Source organism: Alosa pseudoharengus, unplaced genomic scaffold, assembly GCF_046254945.1.
Source record: "Alosa pseudoharengus isolate Yale_2024_CS ecotype anadromous, Long Island Sound unplaced genomic scaffold, YU_APseudo_1.1 YU_APseudo_1.1_scf_11, whole genome shotgun sequence".
Taxonomy (NCBI): Eukaryota; Metazoa; Chordata; class Actinopteri; order Clupeiformes; family Clupeidae; genus Alosa; species Alosa pseudoharengus.
In genome coordinates, this window is record NW_027468576.1 from 6,314,350 (window position 1) to 6,335,209 (window position 20,860).

The 20,860-nt window shown below is 41.1% G+C and overlaps 1 protein-coding gene across 1 annotated transcript; it reads right to left on the reverse strand.

Moving 5' to 3' along the window:
• Positions 1-248: 248 nt before the first annotated feature.
• Positions 249-19,995, reverse strand: pomgnt1 (protein O-linked mannose N-acetylglucosaminyltransferase 1 (beta 1,2-)). Its single transcript, XM_076277834.1, has 22 exons — positions 19,636-19,995; positions 19,122-19,331; positions 18,822-18,924; positions 15,964-16,079; positions 10,534-10,599; positions 9,884-9,997; positions 9,558-9,675; positions 9,176-9,274; positions 8,826-8,953; positions 8,609-8,679; positions 8,330-8,405; positions 7,998-8,081; positions 7,748-7,789; positions 7,335-7,393; positions 6,241-6,313; positions 5,022-5,150; positions 4,089-4,214; positions 3,763-3,827; positions 3,496-3,540; positions 2,889-3,024; positions 2,308-2,417; positions 249-2,037 (listed from the first exon to the last, which is right to left on the reverse strand). The coding sequence occupies exons 2-22, from the start codon at positions 19,239-19,241 to the stop codon at positions 1,956-1,958; spliced, it is 1,962 nt and encodes a 653-aa protein (XP_076133949.1). The 5' UTR covers positions 19,242-19,331; positions 19,636-19,995; the 3' UTR covers positions 249-1,955.
• Between the last annotated feature and the right edge of the window lie 865 nt (positions 19,996-20,860).

Below are 20,860 nucleotides of genomic sequence, written 5' to 3' on the forward strand. Positions count from 1 at the left end.
GAGCTTCGAAGTTTTAGGATTCCATAGTTATACTGATAAGCGGAACAAACCTCTTTAGATATAATGTCCAACAAGGCATACAACTACAAGAATCACCTCACCTTCTTAAATCATCAAAGAATAAGAATTGGTCAATAACTCAATTTTGACAAAAATGTCAGATAAGGCATTTGTATAATTAGTTTTATTCTAAGGGGATGACAAGGCCAACCGTAATGAGAAGAAAAAACACGAAGGCAAGGTTTATTATAAACAATATCATTTATTCAGTGAATACTTTCAAAAGGAGATCAACAAAAAAGGTATTACAAAGAAGAACCCAGTATCTGAAAAAGACAAAAGGTGTCCTCCAGACGTCACATCCCCAGGTGTTCCTAAAAACAAGTCAACAACTGAATTGTACCCTGCTGGGTGACCAAGACCAGCAGGAGTTGTGTCCACACTATGTTTTAGTGATTTCACCAACATGTGATATCACAGTTGTATAAGCGGCATACATCAATTGATGTAAAATGCAGTTCTTGCCTTTGCAAAGAAAAGCACATTGTACTGCAACATTAAAGGAAATTCATAATAGGTGTCCACATATAGGAGACTATATAACAATCTCATCAACAGTCATTCAAATGATCTTTCCCACACTGCTAACACTGAACATTATCCACAGTGCAGAAGGCCAAGGTACCTTGTGACTATTCAGCGATGCCTTAGAATTACTACTGACAACAATAGGAAGATTGTTCATCATTTAGGACCATTCTCTGTTGCGTGCTTAAAAACCCACAACACAGCAAAGTCAAAACTAAGCACTGCAGAGCACATGACTTCAAATGCATCCCACCATCTGGTGCCACAGGTAATAAAAATAAAAAGAGTGAATGAAAAAGACCCTACGGGAGTAGCGGGGAGTCTGATTCTGCCGGAACATTCTAAAAATCAAATCACACAGCAATACTTTCATGGATCAAACTTTAGAGTTATATGCAATAAAAAAAACAAACAATAATAAAACATGATTTTCAAGTGTTAGTTTGTTTGGCTGCCCTCAAGTGAAACATTGACAGAACTAAAGAATTCCTTATTAAGGGCTTACAGATTTCAGATACAGTGCACTATTGCTTAATAGTGTGCAGCAGGAATAGTGATATGACATTGAACTCTTGTACTTATCATTGCTTCCTAATCCCTTCATTTGATTGGAATTAGGATTTTAAAGTGTGACACAGCCATCATCTCAATGATTTTCATCTGAGGATTGCAATACAGTTCAGGTACCTTACACACGGTTTTCAGTTAATGTTGTAAAATAATGCACTCACTTTTTTACCTCCAAAAATATATGTATGTACTTTAAGCAATGTTAGGCTTTTCTTCTCTTTTCTGTATAAAAGTGGATTAAATAAAATAAACCACTGCTTAGTCCAGTACTGGCAAAATAAATAGACTTAAGTTAAAATGCATTTACAGGATGAAAAGCTCTCAGTAGTGTTTTCAGCCAGTCCCTTAGATGCCTATGTTTGAGAGGAATCAGCACACACACAGACATACGCACACAGACACACAGCAGACCATTCCATTGTACCTCAACACACACACACACACACACACACACACACACACAGACAGACAGACACAAACACACACACACACACAGACACACACAGTGTCTGTGTGAGAGTTGAAGATAGCTGTGCCCACAGTGCAGTCACATGTCCCACAGTATCCCAGTCCACCTAACACCGGCCTCCTCCTTGGGGCCATTATGTCAGGTGCTCGTTCAGTCCAGTGTCCCCGCAAGCAGGCATGGTGGAGACTGACCTCCCATTCCCTGGTCACCCCTCCCCAACAGCTGCCTGGCCTCCTCAGATGAGGCTTACCGGGCAGTTAGTGGGGGTCGTGGGTGGTGGTGGTGCTGTAAGGCCGGACGGAGTGTGTTAAGGCAGCGGGGCCGGGGGCTACATCTGCTCCACGGGGGCCCCCTCCTCTTTGGGTGGAGGCTCTAGGTGGATGGGAGTGATCTGGGGGGGCTTCTTGGACCTGGAGCAAAGGAGCAGAGGGATCAGGCACATGGAGGCACACCAAACCAACTGGACCCTGGCACACAGGGCAGGGCACATGGAGGCACACCAAACCGACTGGACCCTGGCACACAGGGCAGGGCACATGGAGGCACACCAAACCGACTGGACCCTGGCACACAGGGCAGGGCACATGGAGGCACACCAAACCGACTGGACCCTGGCACACAGGGCAGGGCACATGGTGAATGGCGCGCTGAGCTCTTCCTATTGGGAAGTGAATACTCACGAGTAAGGGGAGAAGGGAGCGGCCACCATCAGCACCTGGTTCTTCTTCCTGAAGTGGCGCCACAGGCCTCTGTGATTGCCCCGCATGTCCAGGTCCCACACATGTAGACACTACATGAGGACACACACACACACACACACACACACACACACACACACACACACACACACACACACACACACACACACACACACACACACACACACACACACACACACACACACACACACACACACACACACACACACACACACACACACACACACACACACACACACACACACACACACACACACACACACACACACACACAAAAGTTTTACAGTCCAGTGGTAGCATCTGCACTAACCATAAAACCATGCTAACCGCAAAGGGTGTTAATGGGGTGTATTTTATGACATCCCAATATTTCTGTGGATCTTCAGAGTCATTATCCTGTCCTACAGCTTTTGAAAAGCAAATATTTGGCTGTCAATATCAATAACTGATTCTGTCTCAACTTCCATATTTTCTGCTACATGTGTTCCACACATTCTGGCTCTCCATACATGCACAACAGAAATACGTCCTCGTGCTCACACCTTTGCCAACTCAGTCCAAGTGTTGGTGTCGCTCTCCTGTTCCATCTTGATAAACATGACATACGTCTTCCCCTCAGTATCGGGGATGAAGGAGTCCTCACAGGGGTTCTTAGAGTGGTCCAGAATCTCAGCATCCCTAAAGGTCAACACACACACACACACACAGATTCACACACACAAACATGAGCCTTATGCATTACATACTGTATACTTTATCTCCTAAACTGACAAGAGACCGGCCCTGGTGCATTCCATGGAGTCCTTTTCTGTGCCTCCAGCTGCTCAACTGAATACAGTTTCATTGGGCGTCCACTGAGCTCAGCACAGAGCTCAGCTGACCTCAAAAGCTCCCTGTTTACCCACTGCAGAGTTTTACATGCCTATAAAGCATACAGTGGAACTTACTGGGCCTGTGTCCACTCCCTGCTACCCCTGCGTCTTAGCAAGTCTCCTGTCCACTTCCATATTCACAGCGACGCCATTGTTTTATTACTCTTCACTTCCACCTGCTCTTGTTTTTATCAATCCTTGTTTTGCATATATCCTTTCACTGGGCTCACAGGAGTATTTCCTTTACAGAGTGCTCTTAAACTTTCAAATTGCTTACCGTAACAGGTTTTGAATCTCCAGCTCATAGGCATCCTTCTTCAGGCTGGGGGACATTAAACACACACTTTTATAGCAAATGATATTATCGGAGTGGAAATTATTTTCATGAGTGCATGAGAACACTGGATCAGACTTCCACACAATGATTACATTGTCACTGTTGACAGTTCTGTTGTATGTCTGGCTTTAGTGTTGAACTTAAATTAGCAACAAGGTTGACTAGAGTTGTGTGGACTAGTAGAACAGAAATGGAATTGGTACAAACCCATCCACATTCTTCAGCTGGACATTTGGCACAGTGTTGAACTTGTGCTTCTTAAAATACACTTCCTACACAAAAGATGAAAACAGCCGTGTTAGTCATTTGAAGAAAAAGTTTGTTTGTTCTGGTGGTTATTTTAAAATATATATTTACTGTTTTCAGTGCCTACTACATACATACGGTAGATATTAATCAATGTCCTTCAAGCTGGTTTTACAAAAAAATAAACCAGCATGAAAACTAGAAGCACAGCTATGGAGATTAGGTTGTCTCTTACATTCTACATACTACATGAAATGTGAATGTTTTGGGGAGAGAGCTGTACTGACATGGAAGTATCCATTCATGTTGAGGCCAATGATGCCAAAGTGGTAAGAGCGCGACACATCTGGAATCACACACTCTCTCCCCTTCCTCTGCTCTGGCATACGCATCCACATGTCCCAGTCCCACAGCTGCAACACACACACACACACACACACACACCATCAGCAATGCAGAAACACACATATCCATAAAAATAAGCATACACATATATATGCATAATACATACAAACATATAAACACGGATGTGCAGACAGACACTCTCTTAAAACAAATGTGTTGAAAACAACACAACTTGCGTTGTTTTTAACACATCTCTGTGTCCAAATAGGGACAACACAGTTTGTGCTGTTTCCAACACATTGCTTTTGTTATATGTTACACAGTATGTGTTGAAAATAACCTAACTTGCGTTGAAAGCAACACAACTTGTGTTATTTTTAACACATCTTTGTCCAGATAGGGACAAGACATTAGTTTTAAGAGTGCACATACTGTACAAAAGCAAGTATCTTTCGTTGACAAGGAAACGTAAGCAAAACTGTATTACTCTCCAAGTAAACATACCAAATACTATTACACATTACCACCAGAAACAGCTTAAACAGGGTGTGGTGCTGATGCGGCTTCTCACCAAGACAAATTGTCCTAATTTATCAAACCCTGGCATTTTTGTCATACTTTAATTAACAATTCTCATTTTGACAAATTAACACTACTCCAATAACTCAAAGTTTAGACTCTGATGTGATATATAATGAAAACAATATCAAGCAAAATGACAGCGCTAAATGCAATGAATGTGTAAGCAATTTGCATGTTTAATGTGCAATGTATGACATTTGGTTAGATTGTCTGTGCTTAAATACAAACTGTGATGGTCAGAGGAAAGAGAGACTATAAATCCTCTAAGGGACGGTTGAGGCTTGTTGCAGTACCTTTTCTGGTGTTGGCCATTTGGGCTCCAGCTCATCCTTGTAGAGGCTCTTCTTCAGCACCCAGCCCAGGCCAGGCATGCTCTCTACACGGTACAGCAGCGCCGGGTCCTCTGACGTGTGCTCATAGCCCTGCAGGCGGTCAGAGATACTTTACTGTCACACAATCCCCCCCAAACACACACCACACGGACACACAGTCACACTGCCCTAAGTGCAACACTCTCCAGTGACAAACAGATCATCATATATGTTCTGGACATAAAGAGAAGACAAAAGTCGCATATAGTTTCTAAATACTGATTCATTTTTGTTAAAGCACTTGCCTTAAATTGTGGACTACCTTATTATATAATCTAACTATTACATATTTCATTTCCCGTTTCATTGCATTTTTACTGTGTGCTAAAAACATGTTACAGAATGCTACAAAAGTGTGGTCATATCCATAAGAGGGCATGGATCCTTGCCTGCCACACCCAATCCCCTCATGGACATGACACTGATGACACTGATGGCCAGTAAGTCCATCCTGACAGCGCCATGACAGACCCTTTCTGTTGGGTCCTCTCTGGCCAGGTTGACACCAAACCTCTCCTCACACACCCAACATGGCCTTATGCAATTGTGCCACAGGTGAGGTAGCTCAGGTGGACGGAGCAAGCTTATAAACACAGGCACTACAGCAGCCGCTTTCACTTAGGAATTCTGCCTTGCTGCCCACAAAGTCACAAATCACAAACGTCAACACGATTAACAATTTCAAGCAAATCAATTGAATTATGTATGTTCACTATTGTTTCTCATAGCAAACTTGTGGAGTGTTAAATCAATACAACCTTTTGAAATACTTCAAACGAATACTCAAGGCCGAGCCCAGAGGCTGCAGCTGGTTTAACAAATCAAAACACAAACAGAGAGAGAGGGTTGTGGTTGCCATTTCTTTTCCTCAGTCAGACCACACAGAAGGGAGCATGTGGATTCCTATTGTGCTCAACTGCTAGCTAGGATACTAACCAGAAGTTCCATCTTACCCACTTACAGATGCTTTGAGCTGTATAACATGACTATACTGTGATAACGCACGTCTACATTACTGGAAAATACCGGTGTAATACAATACTGGTGTAATACAATACTGGTGTAATACTGGAAAATCCAAAAACCAGTTGCCATTTGTGTAAACCACTGAAGCAGTGCTTTGCCACCGCGGCAGACTGACCTGGTCGTTCCAGGCGGAGATGCAATAGACACTGTCATCCTCTCTCAGCAGATGAATGGTCTGGCTGAGGAAGCTGGAGAAGGAGAAGAGAAGGAGAGGGGAGAAATAGAATATCACACACACAAGAACAATATTCTGCACTTAATGCCTGAGGGAGATTACATATAGGCTATTTATTTATTCTTTGTTCCTGACACTCATTTGAAGAAATGTAAATTCTAGATTCCAGATATTTAGTGAATAAAGTATATCAAATCCGTCTGTCTGTTTCATTTTTATCCAGGTTTGAGAAATTACAAATTTCCATCTTTTTCATGAATCCATGATCACTGTCACTGCTGTCTTATATTTACTATTACAAATTAAGATATTACATTGCATTATAATATACTAAGTACTACTAACTATTGATATCAAAATTACCATCACTACTTTTTTATTTTTCATTTGTGATAAGATTAATAATTTCAATTGAGATTTAATGCTCATGTCTGAATGGTGTAATTGATGTAATTTCTGTGGTTTTCTCTATATACCAATATGATACTCTCTCAACTGAATATGATTTCCCAAAGAGGCCTTGATGAGGCGAGCTTAAAATGCCACCATTACAGTGTAATTTGGGGTAAAGATAATGACTATTGCTGCACAGTTCACATAAAGTGCCTGCTAAGACTTAGCTAGAAGAAGAAGTTACAGCCATGAAAAATGCAGGACCTTCACCACAGAGTTTGACAAGATAGGCAAAGGCTTAAGCAAAACCAGGAACATTTGTTCAATTCCCAGAAAGAAAGTTTTTTTTTAAAGACTGGCAGTTTGTGTGTCTACACAGCGTACTAACTTTTATTTCACACTTATGTAACCAGGGGAAATCTATTTTAGAATTGCATAAAAAGGCAGGGAACAGCTTAACCCTGCAGGGAGAAGTCCAGGCGTTGCAGTTTGCTCTCCAGGGACTGACTTCTGGTTAAAAGTTAAACACCATGAGCAGTGGGCAAACCACCAGTCCGGTGTGTGTACATTTAATGAGCTGGAGGGTTTCCAATCACACTGCATCAAAAGGTCTTACTGCCCCCTAGTGACTGATTCCTTACCTGAAGAAATCTATTGAAATGTCCAGATCCTCTTCCAGCACAATGGCAAATTCAGCATCCTAAAATCACAAATTAACATTAAAGTGAGTCTTACAGACTCTCTACAAGCAGATAGACAAACATTTCTACAGTGATAATTTGAGGTATACTTCTTTTAGATGACTTTACACTTGAAAATATTTGCCATTGATGAAGCTCTTCCAAGAACCTCCCTGATCTAATTACTAGAAATATGATGCAGTTAGAAGCACTCAGAAAAACACTCAAAATAACCAATGTTGCCAATGTTCTGCTTTTATAAGTGGTTGAATAAACTTCAATTTTCAATGACTGAAGAGAGTTTTGTGGTTAGAGGGGGTGAGACAGCATAAGGAATTCTTTTAGCTACATAGATGTGGACCAAAGGCACTCACAGGGTGCAGGTTGAACGTAGCAGTCAGGCTGGCCTTGTAGTGCTGCACAACAGAAAAGACGGGCATGAAATTCAACCCTCAATATACAGGAGTACATATGCAAGAATGTCTAGAAAAAATAACTAAAAACAGGGTTGATGAATATATTTCAGCTTGTAATGCAAAAAAAACCCCAAAGTAAGCTAATTGTTACATAGGAAAAGTGAATTCGAGAAGCAGCATTCCTTTCCATTGGTTGCGTTGACCTTACCTGTGACACCCGTGCATTTTTGATGCTAATAGGTGTGTGTTGGACCCCTTTCAAGCCAAACAGCTCCACCACATCCATGGGCTCCTATACAGTAGAAACACACGTCAGGTAGGCTATATCATCTTTTCAAACATTAGTCTTATAACCGGGAATAACCGGGGTATAACAGCTATTAGGACTGGATATTTTTCAACTATGTCAATTAGGGAGTCAACCTGCCAGCATTGGTAAAAAATCATCCTAAAAGCACACTGGCCACAGAGGGAGCTGTAAGGCGGGTTACACAGTATACTTGCTCAGTAGTAAATGCTGACTGAAGAGCACACTGATACCTCATAGTAGCCATCTATGAAGACCGTGATCATCTGAGGGTTGACCCCATGGGAAGAGAGCAGTGAACGGAGCATCCTGAAAAAAAAATGAGAATGCTACAAGTTGACAGCAGATACAGTATGTATGCCTAACTCACAAATACCGAAGCAGATCTTTTTTTTTTTTTTTAATCTCAGAACAGAAACAAAGCAGAAAAACAATCACCACCTTTGACCCAATGACCACAGGAGGCTAAAGTTAAAGAGGCTGCCATTTCATTCAGCAAAATAACAACTAACCTGTAAAGATAGTTTGGCCTGTTTCCTGCTATCACTGCCAGTGGGACATTGTGGACATTATTGACGGGCAACTGAGAAGGCAAAAAAAATAAAGAAAATACATGAATGTTATCCTGTAATCACACAATTAACCAATCAGCTTTGATGCGTTGTGGTCTGCTGTATGTTCCACTACATAGCACATAGGACATGCTGTGGCTGCGCACTGCTGGCTTACTGGATCAGGGTTGAACTCGATGGGCGCCGGGTCCTTGCAGCTGCAGATGCTCCCATAGCCCTCCACCTTACTGCAGAAGAGCTTCCGTCTCCGGTTGAGCTCCGTGTCTGCCCAGTGGCACTCGGCCTCTGACAGGGACAGAGAATTTTAAAGAAAGGTTTCACCATTTTCAGAACTGACCACTGCGAGACAGAAATAACAATCATTTTTTTAACAATGCTGTGATATAATAGAAAGGCAGAGGAAACAGCAGTCCATAACAGGTACCAGAGTCCTACTGGATCAAGGCCAGATCTATCCCACACATATGTGGGATGTAGGTGATGTGGGTAGAGAGCAGCTTATTGTACCTTCTGACGCAGTGAGTTGCACCTCTGTCTTCAGCAGCACAGGGTCACCCCAGGTGGAGAGGGCTGGGGATTTGGAGTGTTTCTCTCCGTACACCTGACCTGAGGACAAACAGGTCAACAAGACACTTCAACTTTAAAAAAGCTTAAAACACACCAACTGTACCAAGTCCCTTCAACTACTTGTCAGGGGTTTGTCCACCTTCAGGTCTTATTTATAAAAGCTTAACCGTAACTCAATTCACATGTTAACATTAGGTTCAAATCTAAAATGCATCTTCATTGTTATTTTGCACCAGTAACTGACTTGACACATTTTGACTGTACATGTTTGAGAGTGTGTGCTTGTCTGCATGTGTAAATGAGTATGTCTTTCCCCGTTTACCTCCTTTCTTGACCACCAGGGTCCACATGTCCCTCCAGCTGAGGCCAATGCCCACCTGGCTGCCCAGGCTTTTCAGCAGGTTTTTCGCTGACTCCTTCAGGTGGAACGTTCCTTCGTCCTACAGAAAAAACAACATTGTAAAAACATCACAAAACAATACTTCACTCAAAACTATTCTGTGCTTGCTCAACCAGAATAACAATACAGGACACATTCCAAGACACAGAATTTGTCTTGTCGGGGGTATGTACTTCATGGAGTACCATTCTAGTTTAGGGACACTAGAATCACAATTTGAGACTAAAGCAAGAAGTCTGATCTCAAACCTTAATGGTGAAAATGAGCACCCTGCCACGCGCCACCATGTTAAGGAAGAGGACCATGGCTTCATCCTCATGCGGAGAGTATGTGTCAAACACCCGCTTGGCCATGACGTGGCCCTGCAAGGAAACAAAATTACAGAATGGAACTAACTTAATTTGTTTGCCAACATACACCACTGCTTTACAACACACACATAAGCACTCTTACACACTAATGCAGTAATTCCCTTCCTTCAGTCTTTTCCATTACCAAAAGTAGCATAATTTGTATACATTCACAAATCTGAAACATATACTGCACATAGAACATAGAAAATTTGTTTCCAAACAATTACCAGACATAAAAAGATAACAAATTAAGAGTATAGAGTAGTAATAGGCGTTGAATCCAGCCATTCTTTAGCACATTTTGACAATGGAGTTCTGTCCAGCAGATTAAGCTAGGGGATAAAGATTAGTCTAAAGAGCTAACTTTATCCTTCAACACAGATTAATGAGGTTTAGACAGCACAGTAAGTTAGCAGTGGCCAATATTGTTTTTGATGAACAATGCTTTCAAAACAATCACCATTATTTTAGGTCAAGTCTAAGAAAGAGATATGAAACAATGTTTGAGATGCTGTGTCCAAGTGAGCCATTTGAGAAATCCTTACCGTGGCTTGGTTAAGGACGATCACATGGATGCCTCTGCCCTGCTCTCGCATCTCATCTTCAAGAACCTTAAACAGGAACAGAGACAGGATGAAGATCTAAACAGTACAGTTGACTATATAACAGAGGTGGGACAAAGTCACTATTTGGCAAGTCACAAGTAAGTCTCAAGTCTTAACACTGAAGTCCAAGTCAAGTCCCAAGTCAAGACAGAGATGTTGCAAGCAAGTCCAAGTCAAGTATTACCAAGGCCAAGTCGAGTCCAAGTTTAAGTTCTTATTTTTTTCGAGTCTTAAACAAGTCACTATCATATTACCACATATTAATATGTCATCAATCATGCTTTCTATATATCATTCTTATCAATATATCATACTTGACATATTGAAGTGTTTTAAAACACTTATAAGCACAAGCCCAAAGACAAACAAAGTATCCTTTGTTCTCTTACTGAGGAAAAGTAAGAGTGAAGACAGGATTTTTGATTCTAATGAGTTCACTAACTATACTATGTCCCGACTTTCATGCTAATGAAGCAACTTTAAAGGAACACGCGCACTTTTTGGGACTTTAGCTCATTCACCGTGTTTGCCAGAGTTCGATAAGTCGAACGCCTTTCTCATCTCTGTGCGTGTAGTTAGGCTACTCGGTCTGACGCACCCACCGCTAGTCTAGCTTATCACAAGTGCCCCGAAGTGGCTGGCTTCATTAGCCTACACCTCCCAATAGTGACAAAAGAATTCCAACATTTCCTATTTACATGCTGTGATTTGTATTTACAATGTGTACAAATAACAATATCGCCAGAATGTGAACATAGTAGCCTACCAAGTAGGTAGCATGCATTGTCTTAGTCTGAATGAATATGAACGCAAGTGTAAATCATCCCGTAGCTTGTTTAGATGAGCCACAAGCTTGCTCTCGTGTTCTAGGCAAGCGCCAAGCATTACTGAGACAGCTGCTGCCCTGGTGGCGTCCATGTTCTTTCCCACAAAGATGAACTGGAATGCTGAAGTGCTACAGGCAATTACATCACGTTTGCGCATAACTCGGGCAGTGCAAGCCAAATGGATAGCAGCATAACACAAGAGCTTTTCAGGTGTTTCAAATAGCTGCTTCGCCGGAATGTGAACATAGTACCAAGTATGTGGTATGGAATTGGGTTAGCCTATTCACCGTCTCCCCTAGAGTTAGATAAGTGAGCAAAAGCATTTTTGTCTCCTTACATGCATTGTCTTAGCTTAGCGAATGGAATCTCTCGTCGCTGGATAGCATTGTTAGTAAAAGTAAGCCAATGAAAAAAATCCCTAATTACTTGTGGCCTGGTATTCACAACGAATACAAATGGCAATACAGATTAAGACGAGGCGATTTAGGCAGATATATTGACTTGAGACTACAGCATATTGGGGCGAAGCACTGCTACTTGGGATGCATCACACAACACATGAGTCTCACAGCACAGACAATCTCTGGGTCATTCCACGTCAATTCAACCAGGGCCCACGCACTTAGGTCTCCGTACCAGGTGTACCTATGTTACCCAGGAGACACACTGTAAAATTACTCTTATGTAAGATCAATACTTTCCAAGATACAGCCAGTTTAGTGTCGATTTTGTTCGGGCTCTTTTTTTTTTTGCAAAGTTCACAAGCCCACAGCGCAAGAACTAAACCATGTCGGAGGCTCAAATTTTACATGCTGGTACATAAATAGGAATAGTATGTAGCAAAATAGTCACGTTTGGTCTGGATAATCCTGCATGGTCATAGCTGTCCCTCAAAATTGATACAAATTGTATTGGAGTTTTTGGCTGGGCTCTGTTTAAGCCTTCAGAAGACATATTTGTACTCAACATAGGCTCTTGATTTATTTTCCTTAGTCAAGTCAAGTCAAGTCGGCTTTTATTGTCAATTTCTTTACATGCACTGGTCATACAAAGAATTGAAATTTCGTTTCTTACTTTCCCATGCAGACATAGACATACTTTAAATACAGACATAGACATACTTTAGACATAGACATAGCCATAGACAATAAACATTAAATTAAAGTGCGAGACTGAAATATAGGACATATATAAAAAAAATAGAGGTAGTTGTGTTGTATATTTACATAGTCTTAACAGTTACATGAAGTTTAAACTTGTGCTTGTGTGACCTGTATATTTACATTGATATGCAGTAATTTCAAGTATATCAGGCTTGATGTGAAGCAGCAACACGTTAGGCTGCGCAGTCACAGTGCAGTTCCACAGGGCGGTGTTGGGGGGGGGGGGGGTTAGGGTAGACAGGATCCTAGGTTCCTAGGTTCCTGGCTGGCTGGTGGGTGGGTGGGGGGGGGCTGTCAGTGATGGGAGAGTGGGTAGAGTGTTCAGCATCCTGATTGCTTGGTGAGATAAGTAGGAACACTCTCACAAAAAACAATGAACAGAAAATAAATTCCTTCAGGGTCTGAACAGCAGACCTTAGAAGTCTAAAAAAGTTCTCATTTTCAGAGCACCTAAACACCTTGTGGGAATATACAAAGATTTTTTATATATTTTTTTCTTTATTCTCCATGATCTTTTCTTTTTAAAAACATCAATTTGACTTGTCTTATGCAAATCTTTCTTTTTCACTTTCCACCCTGAACATGGGTAAAATGCACCATTGACATCAATATGTTTTGTATAGAGCTACCACAGGTTACTCTATACAACCACAGGTGGCAGTGTGGTGACTCTATATAAAACATATTGATGTCAATGGGGCATTTTGCCCATGTTCAGGGTGGAAAATAAAAAAGAAAGGTGTTTTCAAAAAGAAGGGATCATGGAGAATAAGGAAAAACATATTTAAAAAATCTTTGTATATTCCCACAAGGTGTTTGGGTGCTCTGAAAATGATAACCAAAATGATTTTTCAGACTTGTGAGGTCTGCTGTTCACACCCTGAAGGGATTTATTTTCTGTTCATTGCTTTTTGTGAGAGTGTTTCTACTTATCTCAGTAAGGAAAATAAATCAAGAGCCCATGTTGAGTACAAATATGTCTTCTGAAGGCTTAAACAGAGCCCAGCCAAAAACTCCAATAAGATTTGTATCAACTTTGGCCCCAGCCGTAGCGCAACTGGCTGGGGCACCTGCACCGTACGCCGGCGACCCGGGTTCGATTCCCGCCCCGTGGTCCTTTCCGGATCCCACCCCGACTCTCTCTCCCACTCACTTCGTGTCATTCTCCACTGTCCTGTCTAATTAAAGGCATAAAAAGCCCAAAAAAATATACAAAAAAACCAAAACAAATTGTATCAACTTTGAGGGACCGCTATGACCATGCAGGATTATCCAGACCAAACGTGACGATTTTGCTACATACTATTCCTATTTATGTACCAGCATGCAAAATTTGAGCCTCCTAGGTTCGAGTTCTTGCGCTGTGGGCTTGTGAACTTTGACAAAAGAAAGAGGCTGGACAAAATCAACACCCCCCTCCCCCTGTAAAACTGGCTGTATATTGGAAAGTATTGATCTTACATAAGAGTAATTTTACAGTGCGTCTCCTGGGTAACATAGGTACACCTGGTAATTTTTTCAGAATTTTTTGAGACCTAAGTGCGTGGGCCCTGGTTGAACTGACGTGGAATGACCCCTCTACTCTTTAAAAACAGCCCCTACAAGATGCTTGGCGATTCTGACCTTTTGACGATGGAATCTCAGCAACAGAGACATGAAACTGCCCCAACTGGTCCCTGACAAGTCAAGAACTAGGCCTACAGTATATTCTCCTCCAAGCACTTTGGGATGCCTGGAGCCTTGTGCTCAATGTCCCCAAATATGTTGTTGGCTGTTGCCATTATTTGGGGGCGAAGAGTGTCCAGCGTTCTACGCTCAACTTGTTTACCATTATGAGTGCACCATCCGTGTAGCCTACTTGCAGCGCACATTGTTGTCAAAATTATCAGTGTGAATGCACTCATGTGAATGAATACACAGTGCTAGTGACGACGACCTAGTGACCATCCAACAATTTTATTATTGTGTATAAAAAATATTACATTAAAAAGGAAAAATGGTTGTTCTTTTGATTTTTTAATATTTTTAAAAACAGTAGTTCTCTACTTCAACTCAATTAACATTTTGACTTTGCAAATTTCACTTGTATTGGAGTAATATTTGACAAGGTGTATCTGTACGGTCACTTAAGTAAAGGAATTGTGTACAGTAGGCTACTTTGTTCACCTCTGCTATTGGTTTTACCAAAAATATTTGGCAGTATTTTTAAACTACAAAAATACACACCTTTAAAGTATTTTGATACAAAATGCAAAGCCATCCTCCTTCTAACCTCTGTGCATGAGACCTTCTCAGCAGCAACACGGTCCAGTACATAATTTGCGGCCCCCACTGACGTGCAAATGAGCGATAGAAAACTGCAAATGAAAGCTACGACCCCCCCCCCCTGCAAGCGCTCATATCGTGCATATCAAGATCCGCCACCATAGTTATTTCGGAATCCTTATGCACTACACTCTTAAAATTATTTCCAAACTATATGTTACTCCTGTCCAAGTAGCCAACAGATAGCCTACATGTTATGCCGTAGTTTGATAGTTTATATACTGAATGGATTATGGATAAATATGCCCGCAGGAGTATACAATAACAAGGCATTAACGAACATCTTGATGTCATGAAGGCCATAGCCTAAGCTACTCAATACCAGGTGAATAAACATTTATTTACCTTCACATTTCTTGATATTTATGTTGCAAAACACAACGCTGATATGGGTATTGATAGTTTCGGTTAGCTCCGTGAAGCAAATTAAATTGTTTAGGCTATATCGAACCCATCGAACCACATCAAAGGGATCAGAGGTCCATCACAATATCACATGATCCAAGTCAGACAACAAATGGTAGCATGTTCAGTGATGTTCATCCCTTCTCACAATAGATAAGAGACCTGCATTCCATGCAAAATAACGTTGCAATGCAGGTGTAACGTTAACAATGAACTTGAGGCTGCTGAAGTTGGTATGGGCAGAAAATAGTTGCTTTTATAAAACACAAATAATTTTGTCCATGCCGCAAGTCAAGTCATTACAAGTCAAAGGGGCAAAGTCAGAGTCGAGTCAATAGCATGGAAGTCCAAGTCAAGTTACAAGTCATTTCTAATTTTGTCAATTCGAGTCTGAAGTCATGAAAATAGTGACTCGACTCTGACTCGAGTCCAAGTCATGTGACTCGTGTCCACACCTCTGCTATATAATATCACATGCTGATAAAATCAGACACTTCATAAGGCAATTTCTAACAATAATCCAAACATCAATGAAGAGGACTTCCTGAATCCTGTTTTTTTGCAAGGAAGTAACAGTAGAATTAAGAGGGAATTGATGAACACACATTATTTGGAAAGAGTTGCTAAATAAACAATGTAGGCTTACTCACAGTGGTTCCATCCACTGCCACATAGACCTTTGAGCGACTGGAGTACACCTCAATATCAAGAACCTTGCGGCCACTGGACGGTCTTCTTGGGGTCTCCATATTAGGCAGCACATCATCTAGAGAGCAATATGTAGAAGTTCAAATTCAGATAACTATATCAAAAATAAGACAATAACATTTGGCAGTATAAATAACACTACCTTTTTTTACAGCCCTTATGTCCCTTAAATGTAACATTTGTTTTTGTTATAAACACAAAAATAAAACTGTAATTGAACTGCCTTCCAAATATTCACTGAACTGTCATTTGTTATGATTATGGCACACATTCATGCATTCACAATGGCATTGTTTCAACTTATGCAACTTCACAATATTTGTTTTTGTCCACAATTGCATGATTTTTTGCCAAATAATGACAGGAGACTCAACCCTTTGTTAAGTCTTCTTCAGTGTATCAAAAAGACTTTCTATGAGGTTTAAATCTGAAATATATACCATAATAAACCATCAAGATGAAAAGATTGAACCAACAACAGTTCATAACGTACAAAGGCTTGTACAGAGGGTATTCATGATGGATGCATTTCAATGCATACAGTATGACAAAAGAACTCATAGGACTGGAACTCAATAGAGTACCGAAGTGTGACTTTCCCTTTCCATGATGGCAGTTTCACTGGATCTAAACAAACTTTTGAAGTGGCTTCCAGGGTTGCGCACAATTCGAATTGCAATTATGCTTCCTGTTTGCTACCTCAATTGAAATGCAAGTTAAATTCAAGAATTGAATTGGAATTTAAGAGCCAGTTTCAATTCAATTCTGGAATTTTGCACAAGCCTGGTGGCTTCATAGCATTGAATGTAGACATGTGGGATCGTTTCTGGTTCCGGTTATGGGATTTGTTTGATATAACAGGGAACAGATCAGAATGTTGGTCAAACTATAATAAGGAGAATAGAAATAATAAACAATGTCAATTCAATCAATAGCCTAATAAAATAAGCAACGAAAATGAGGAAAAAAGCAATAATAAACAATAATGTCCATTCAATCAATAATATAAAAACAATGACATGGTAAGACTATATTAAGGAGAATATCAATAATAAACAATAATGTCAAATTAATCAAACAGCCTAATGGAAATAAAACAATATTATACAAACCATAACGCATAAGAAGCGCTTAAACAACTAAGTACATGTTGAACATGTTAAACAACTAAGTACATGTTGAAGTACATGTTGTCTTTAGACCCCTCTTAAACGACCAAAAGCTACCACAGGAACGGAGAGCACTGGGCAACTCATTCCACCAACATGATGGAACCACTGATGAAAAGAGTCTTGAATTAGACCTAGTGTTTATGACTGGTCGACAGAAGACCGCAGTGGGCGGTTGGGGATGTACGCCTTGATTATTGAATTAAAATAACTAGGAGCAGATCCAGTCAGTGTCCTATAGGCCAAAGTGAGAGATTTAAATTGAATTCTGGCTACTATAGGGAGCCAATGGAGAGTAACTAGGAGAGGAGTTACATGTGTCCTCTTTGGCTGAATGAAGACCAGGCGTGCTCCAGCATTCTGAATCAGCTGTAATGATCTTATTACACAAGCGGGTAAGCCAGCTATTAGTGAATTACAATAGTCCAGCTTGGAGATGACCATGGCTTGAACAAGAAGTTGTGTGGAATCTTGTGTCAGATAAGGTCTGATCTTCATAATGTTGTAAGGCAGTGGTCCCCAAACTTTTTCTTCCGAGGGCCAGCTCACTATGCCTGGCTCCAAGAGAGGGCCAGAGACTCGAGTAGTTCTATATCAGTAACCATAAATAGCTTAGTGCTGTGAACAACAGCAGTCTACCTTAGTTGAATATTCTATTACATTTAATCATAGGCTATTGCAATTTAATACCATTGTTAGCTGTGTTTATATTGTCATGCCATATAAAAATTAAATAATACTAATAAAAAAACATTTGCATTCCCAAAAGTATTAGCAGGGAGTCCCAAAAGTATATTTTATTAAAATGTGTGAACTCTGAATTCTGTGTCTTTGCATACACAGCTCAAGTTGTGAATATCCTACAAATAATTTAAAGTTCTCAAGGACTGAAATGAAGGACAAGAGTTGTGTGACTGAAAACGGTACAATCGAACTTTCTCAAAACACATCCGAATGACATGATTTTGATGTCAACTCAACGTATGTACCCCCAATCATCCGTAAATCGATCTAAAGTGCATTTTACTCCGGATAATTCCTTTAATACGGAGTGGCAAGGCTCTCCGTAGACGGGCTCTGATAATACTCCATTGTACTTCATTCACCGAGTACCGCCAATATGGCCGCGCATGCTGGGTTACCATAGTTACCGGCCAGAACGTGACGTCGGTGCAAACCTATCAAAAGTCGGATGACTACCTGAATGTACACAATGACCAGGTAATCCCCTTTTCTTCCCTAATGGCACATGCAGATTCTAAGATGACAATATCAGAATTCATTTATTCAAATGATGAAAAAGTAGTTCAGGGGGCATTAGGAATCATTTTCACACATAAACTGGCCATCAGTGTGTTCTGGAGAAGCCTTTACGCAGTGGTTCGATTTTCCTGCCATCTAAGATCTCTGTGAAACATGAATGCAGCTCTAGATGGATATAAATGTTGTGATGTTGCATAAGGTTGTCAAAACAATGTCATGGCAAATGGGAGCTGTAATCACAACTAAACGTGGTTCGATAAAATATTACAGATATTACAACTTTTTCCCTGAACAGCGAGTGTACATTCTTGAACAAAACTTCCTAACGAGTAATGTAGACAGGTTGGCAATATCTGAACACAACTCACCATACTCTTGTACAGCCTCTTCCTCACTGGCCACTCTTCTGGTGTCCAGTATGAGTTTTATATTAACGATGACTGTCACCAGTAAAAATAGCACTGCACCAGCCTGCCATAAATAGACAGAGTACATGAGAATACACCAAGAGATTTTGCAAATTGTCAACAGGAATAACATGATAGTTAGATGCCAAATGAGCATCAACTAGGCCTACAGTAATCCACAGTCTGTGTCTAGTTGGGAATGAACCGTGAACACACGGTATTTGCGTGAAAATGGTAAGCATTAGAAAATACCAGGCACACCTGACAGAATCGTCGTATAGCCCTCTTGTTGGAGAGTTTGTATTTCCATGAGAGGTAGAGGCTGCGTTGGTGGCGCGGGATGAAAGGTTTGGCTCGGGGATTGGGCGTCCAGGTATCCATCACTGGAGCTGAAGGCAACGTGTTCTGTTCACCTTCCACCCGTTGGTCTGTTGTAGCAGCTCAGCTCAAGGCAATCTTTGGTCACGTCATCTACATAACAATGCCAAAACATGAGAGGTACAGTATGTAACAACAGGCCAATATCTGCGTAAAAGCAAAGTCCTGAACAGCAACGGCAATCACGGTTGCATTACTGAGTTTAATTGTAAAGTTAGTACATCCAAGAAAATCTGTAGCGAGGTTACAAGTGTAAAGATAGTTGCGATTAGTCCATTGGTGTTTTTGGTCAAGTACTAGGCTTACAACTTTTAAAAGGTACAAAGGCAGAGCAGATGTTGTTTCCCCACTAATCGATTCTGAATCTGATTCTAATCGTTTTTGTTCATTCGATTACCTCTCCATCGCAGGCTCCATCACACTTTGTAGGTTGTTGACTTGTGAGGTACCTTAAAAGTTCATTAGCCCACCAATGAATATCTAGTTTACATGGCAAGCTAACTCGCTAGCTTTCTTGATAGAGTGCTAAATGATCACGTAGAGACCAGAGCCATAGAGAGAGAGGTAACGTTAGAGACCACTCAACCGCACTACCGCTCCTCAGCTCACGTCTTCGTCATTAGAGATGCAAACGAAGAAGCACCCTCAGCCAACTAATCTTCTTATTAGCTACATGAATGTGTTAGCATGGCTAGCTGGTGCAAACTACTTATGATGCTGACTGCAAAAGCACTGCTAAATGGTAGTACGTCGTATTTCGTCGACACACATGTGCAACGCAAAGACCGATCCGACTGGAATCTCGTTATGCACACTTACCAGTCCTACCAAGTCACACTTGGCTTAAGGAATTGTGTAAATCATAGCTTTATTTTTGGTCGTGAAATAATGAAGTAGGCCGATCAGATAAGATATAATGGAATGGATTTTTTTTTCAAAACCATTGCTCAGCACTCAGATTATGCTGTTTATATTCATATGTCTGTATGACAGTCTAAGTCTTCTAACCAAATACTATTGAATAAAATGCAAAACTGAACATGGTCCAAATCTGTGGATGGAACAACCACATATCAGTTTGATCTTATCTTTTACTTGCCAAGGTTCTTTTCTAGTTCCAGTAAGGAGCCCTGATGCCAGTTGATGGGTCCATCCGAGGTTCCACCTATTCGCCTCCACCTAACCGTGGGGCGTTTGCTTTTGTTTTGTCTGGGTGGCTGGCCAGGAGCTGTCCAGTAGCCCAGGTGCTGGAGTTGCGTTAGTAATACACGAAGACAAGGCATGTGGGGGATTTTACAAACAACAATTATTGTGAATTTTATAGTGAAGGTGAACACCGTTGCTTTGGGGAGGTTCAGGAAGGCAGAGGGTGGTCAGTCTGGAGCAGACTCTGGTCAACAGGGACCCCTTCGCGCTGAGTAAGTCAGTGATACATGTTTCAGTTATATGCCTATGACAGTAAAAAAATTTTGTGTACACCACCCACAGTGAAACCACACTGGAAACAGAGTTCAAGGCTACATTTGCTCACTCCTGTGGGATCTTCTGTTTATCAGGCTGGAGTGAGAGCTGCCTGACTGACCCACATCTCTGCATGGAGGACCACAGGCCTGAGGTACGGT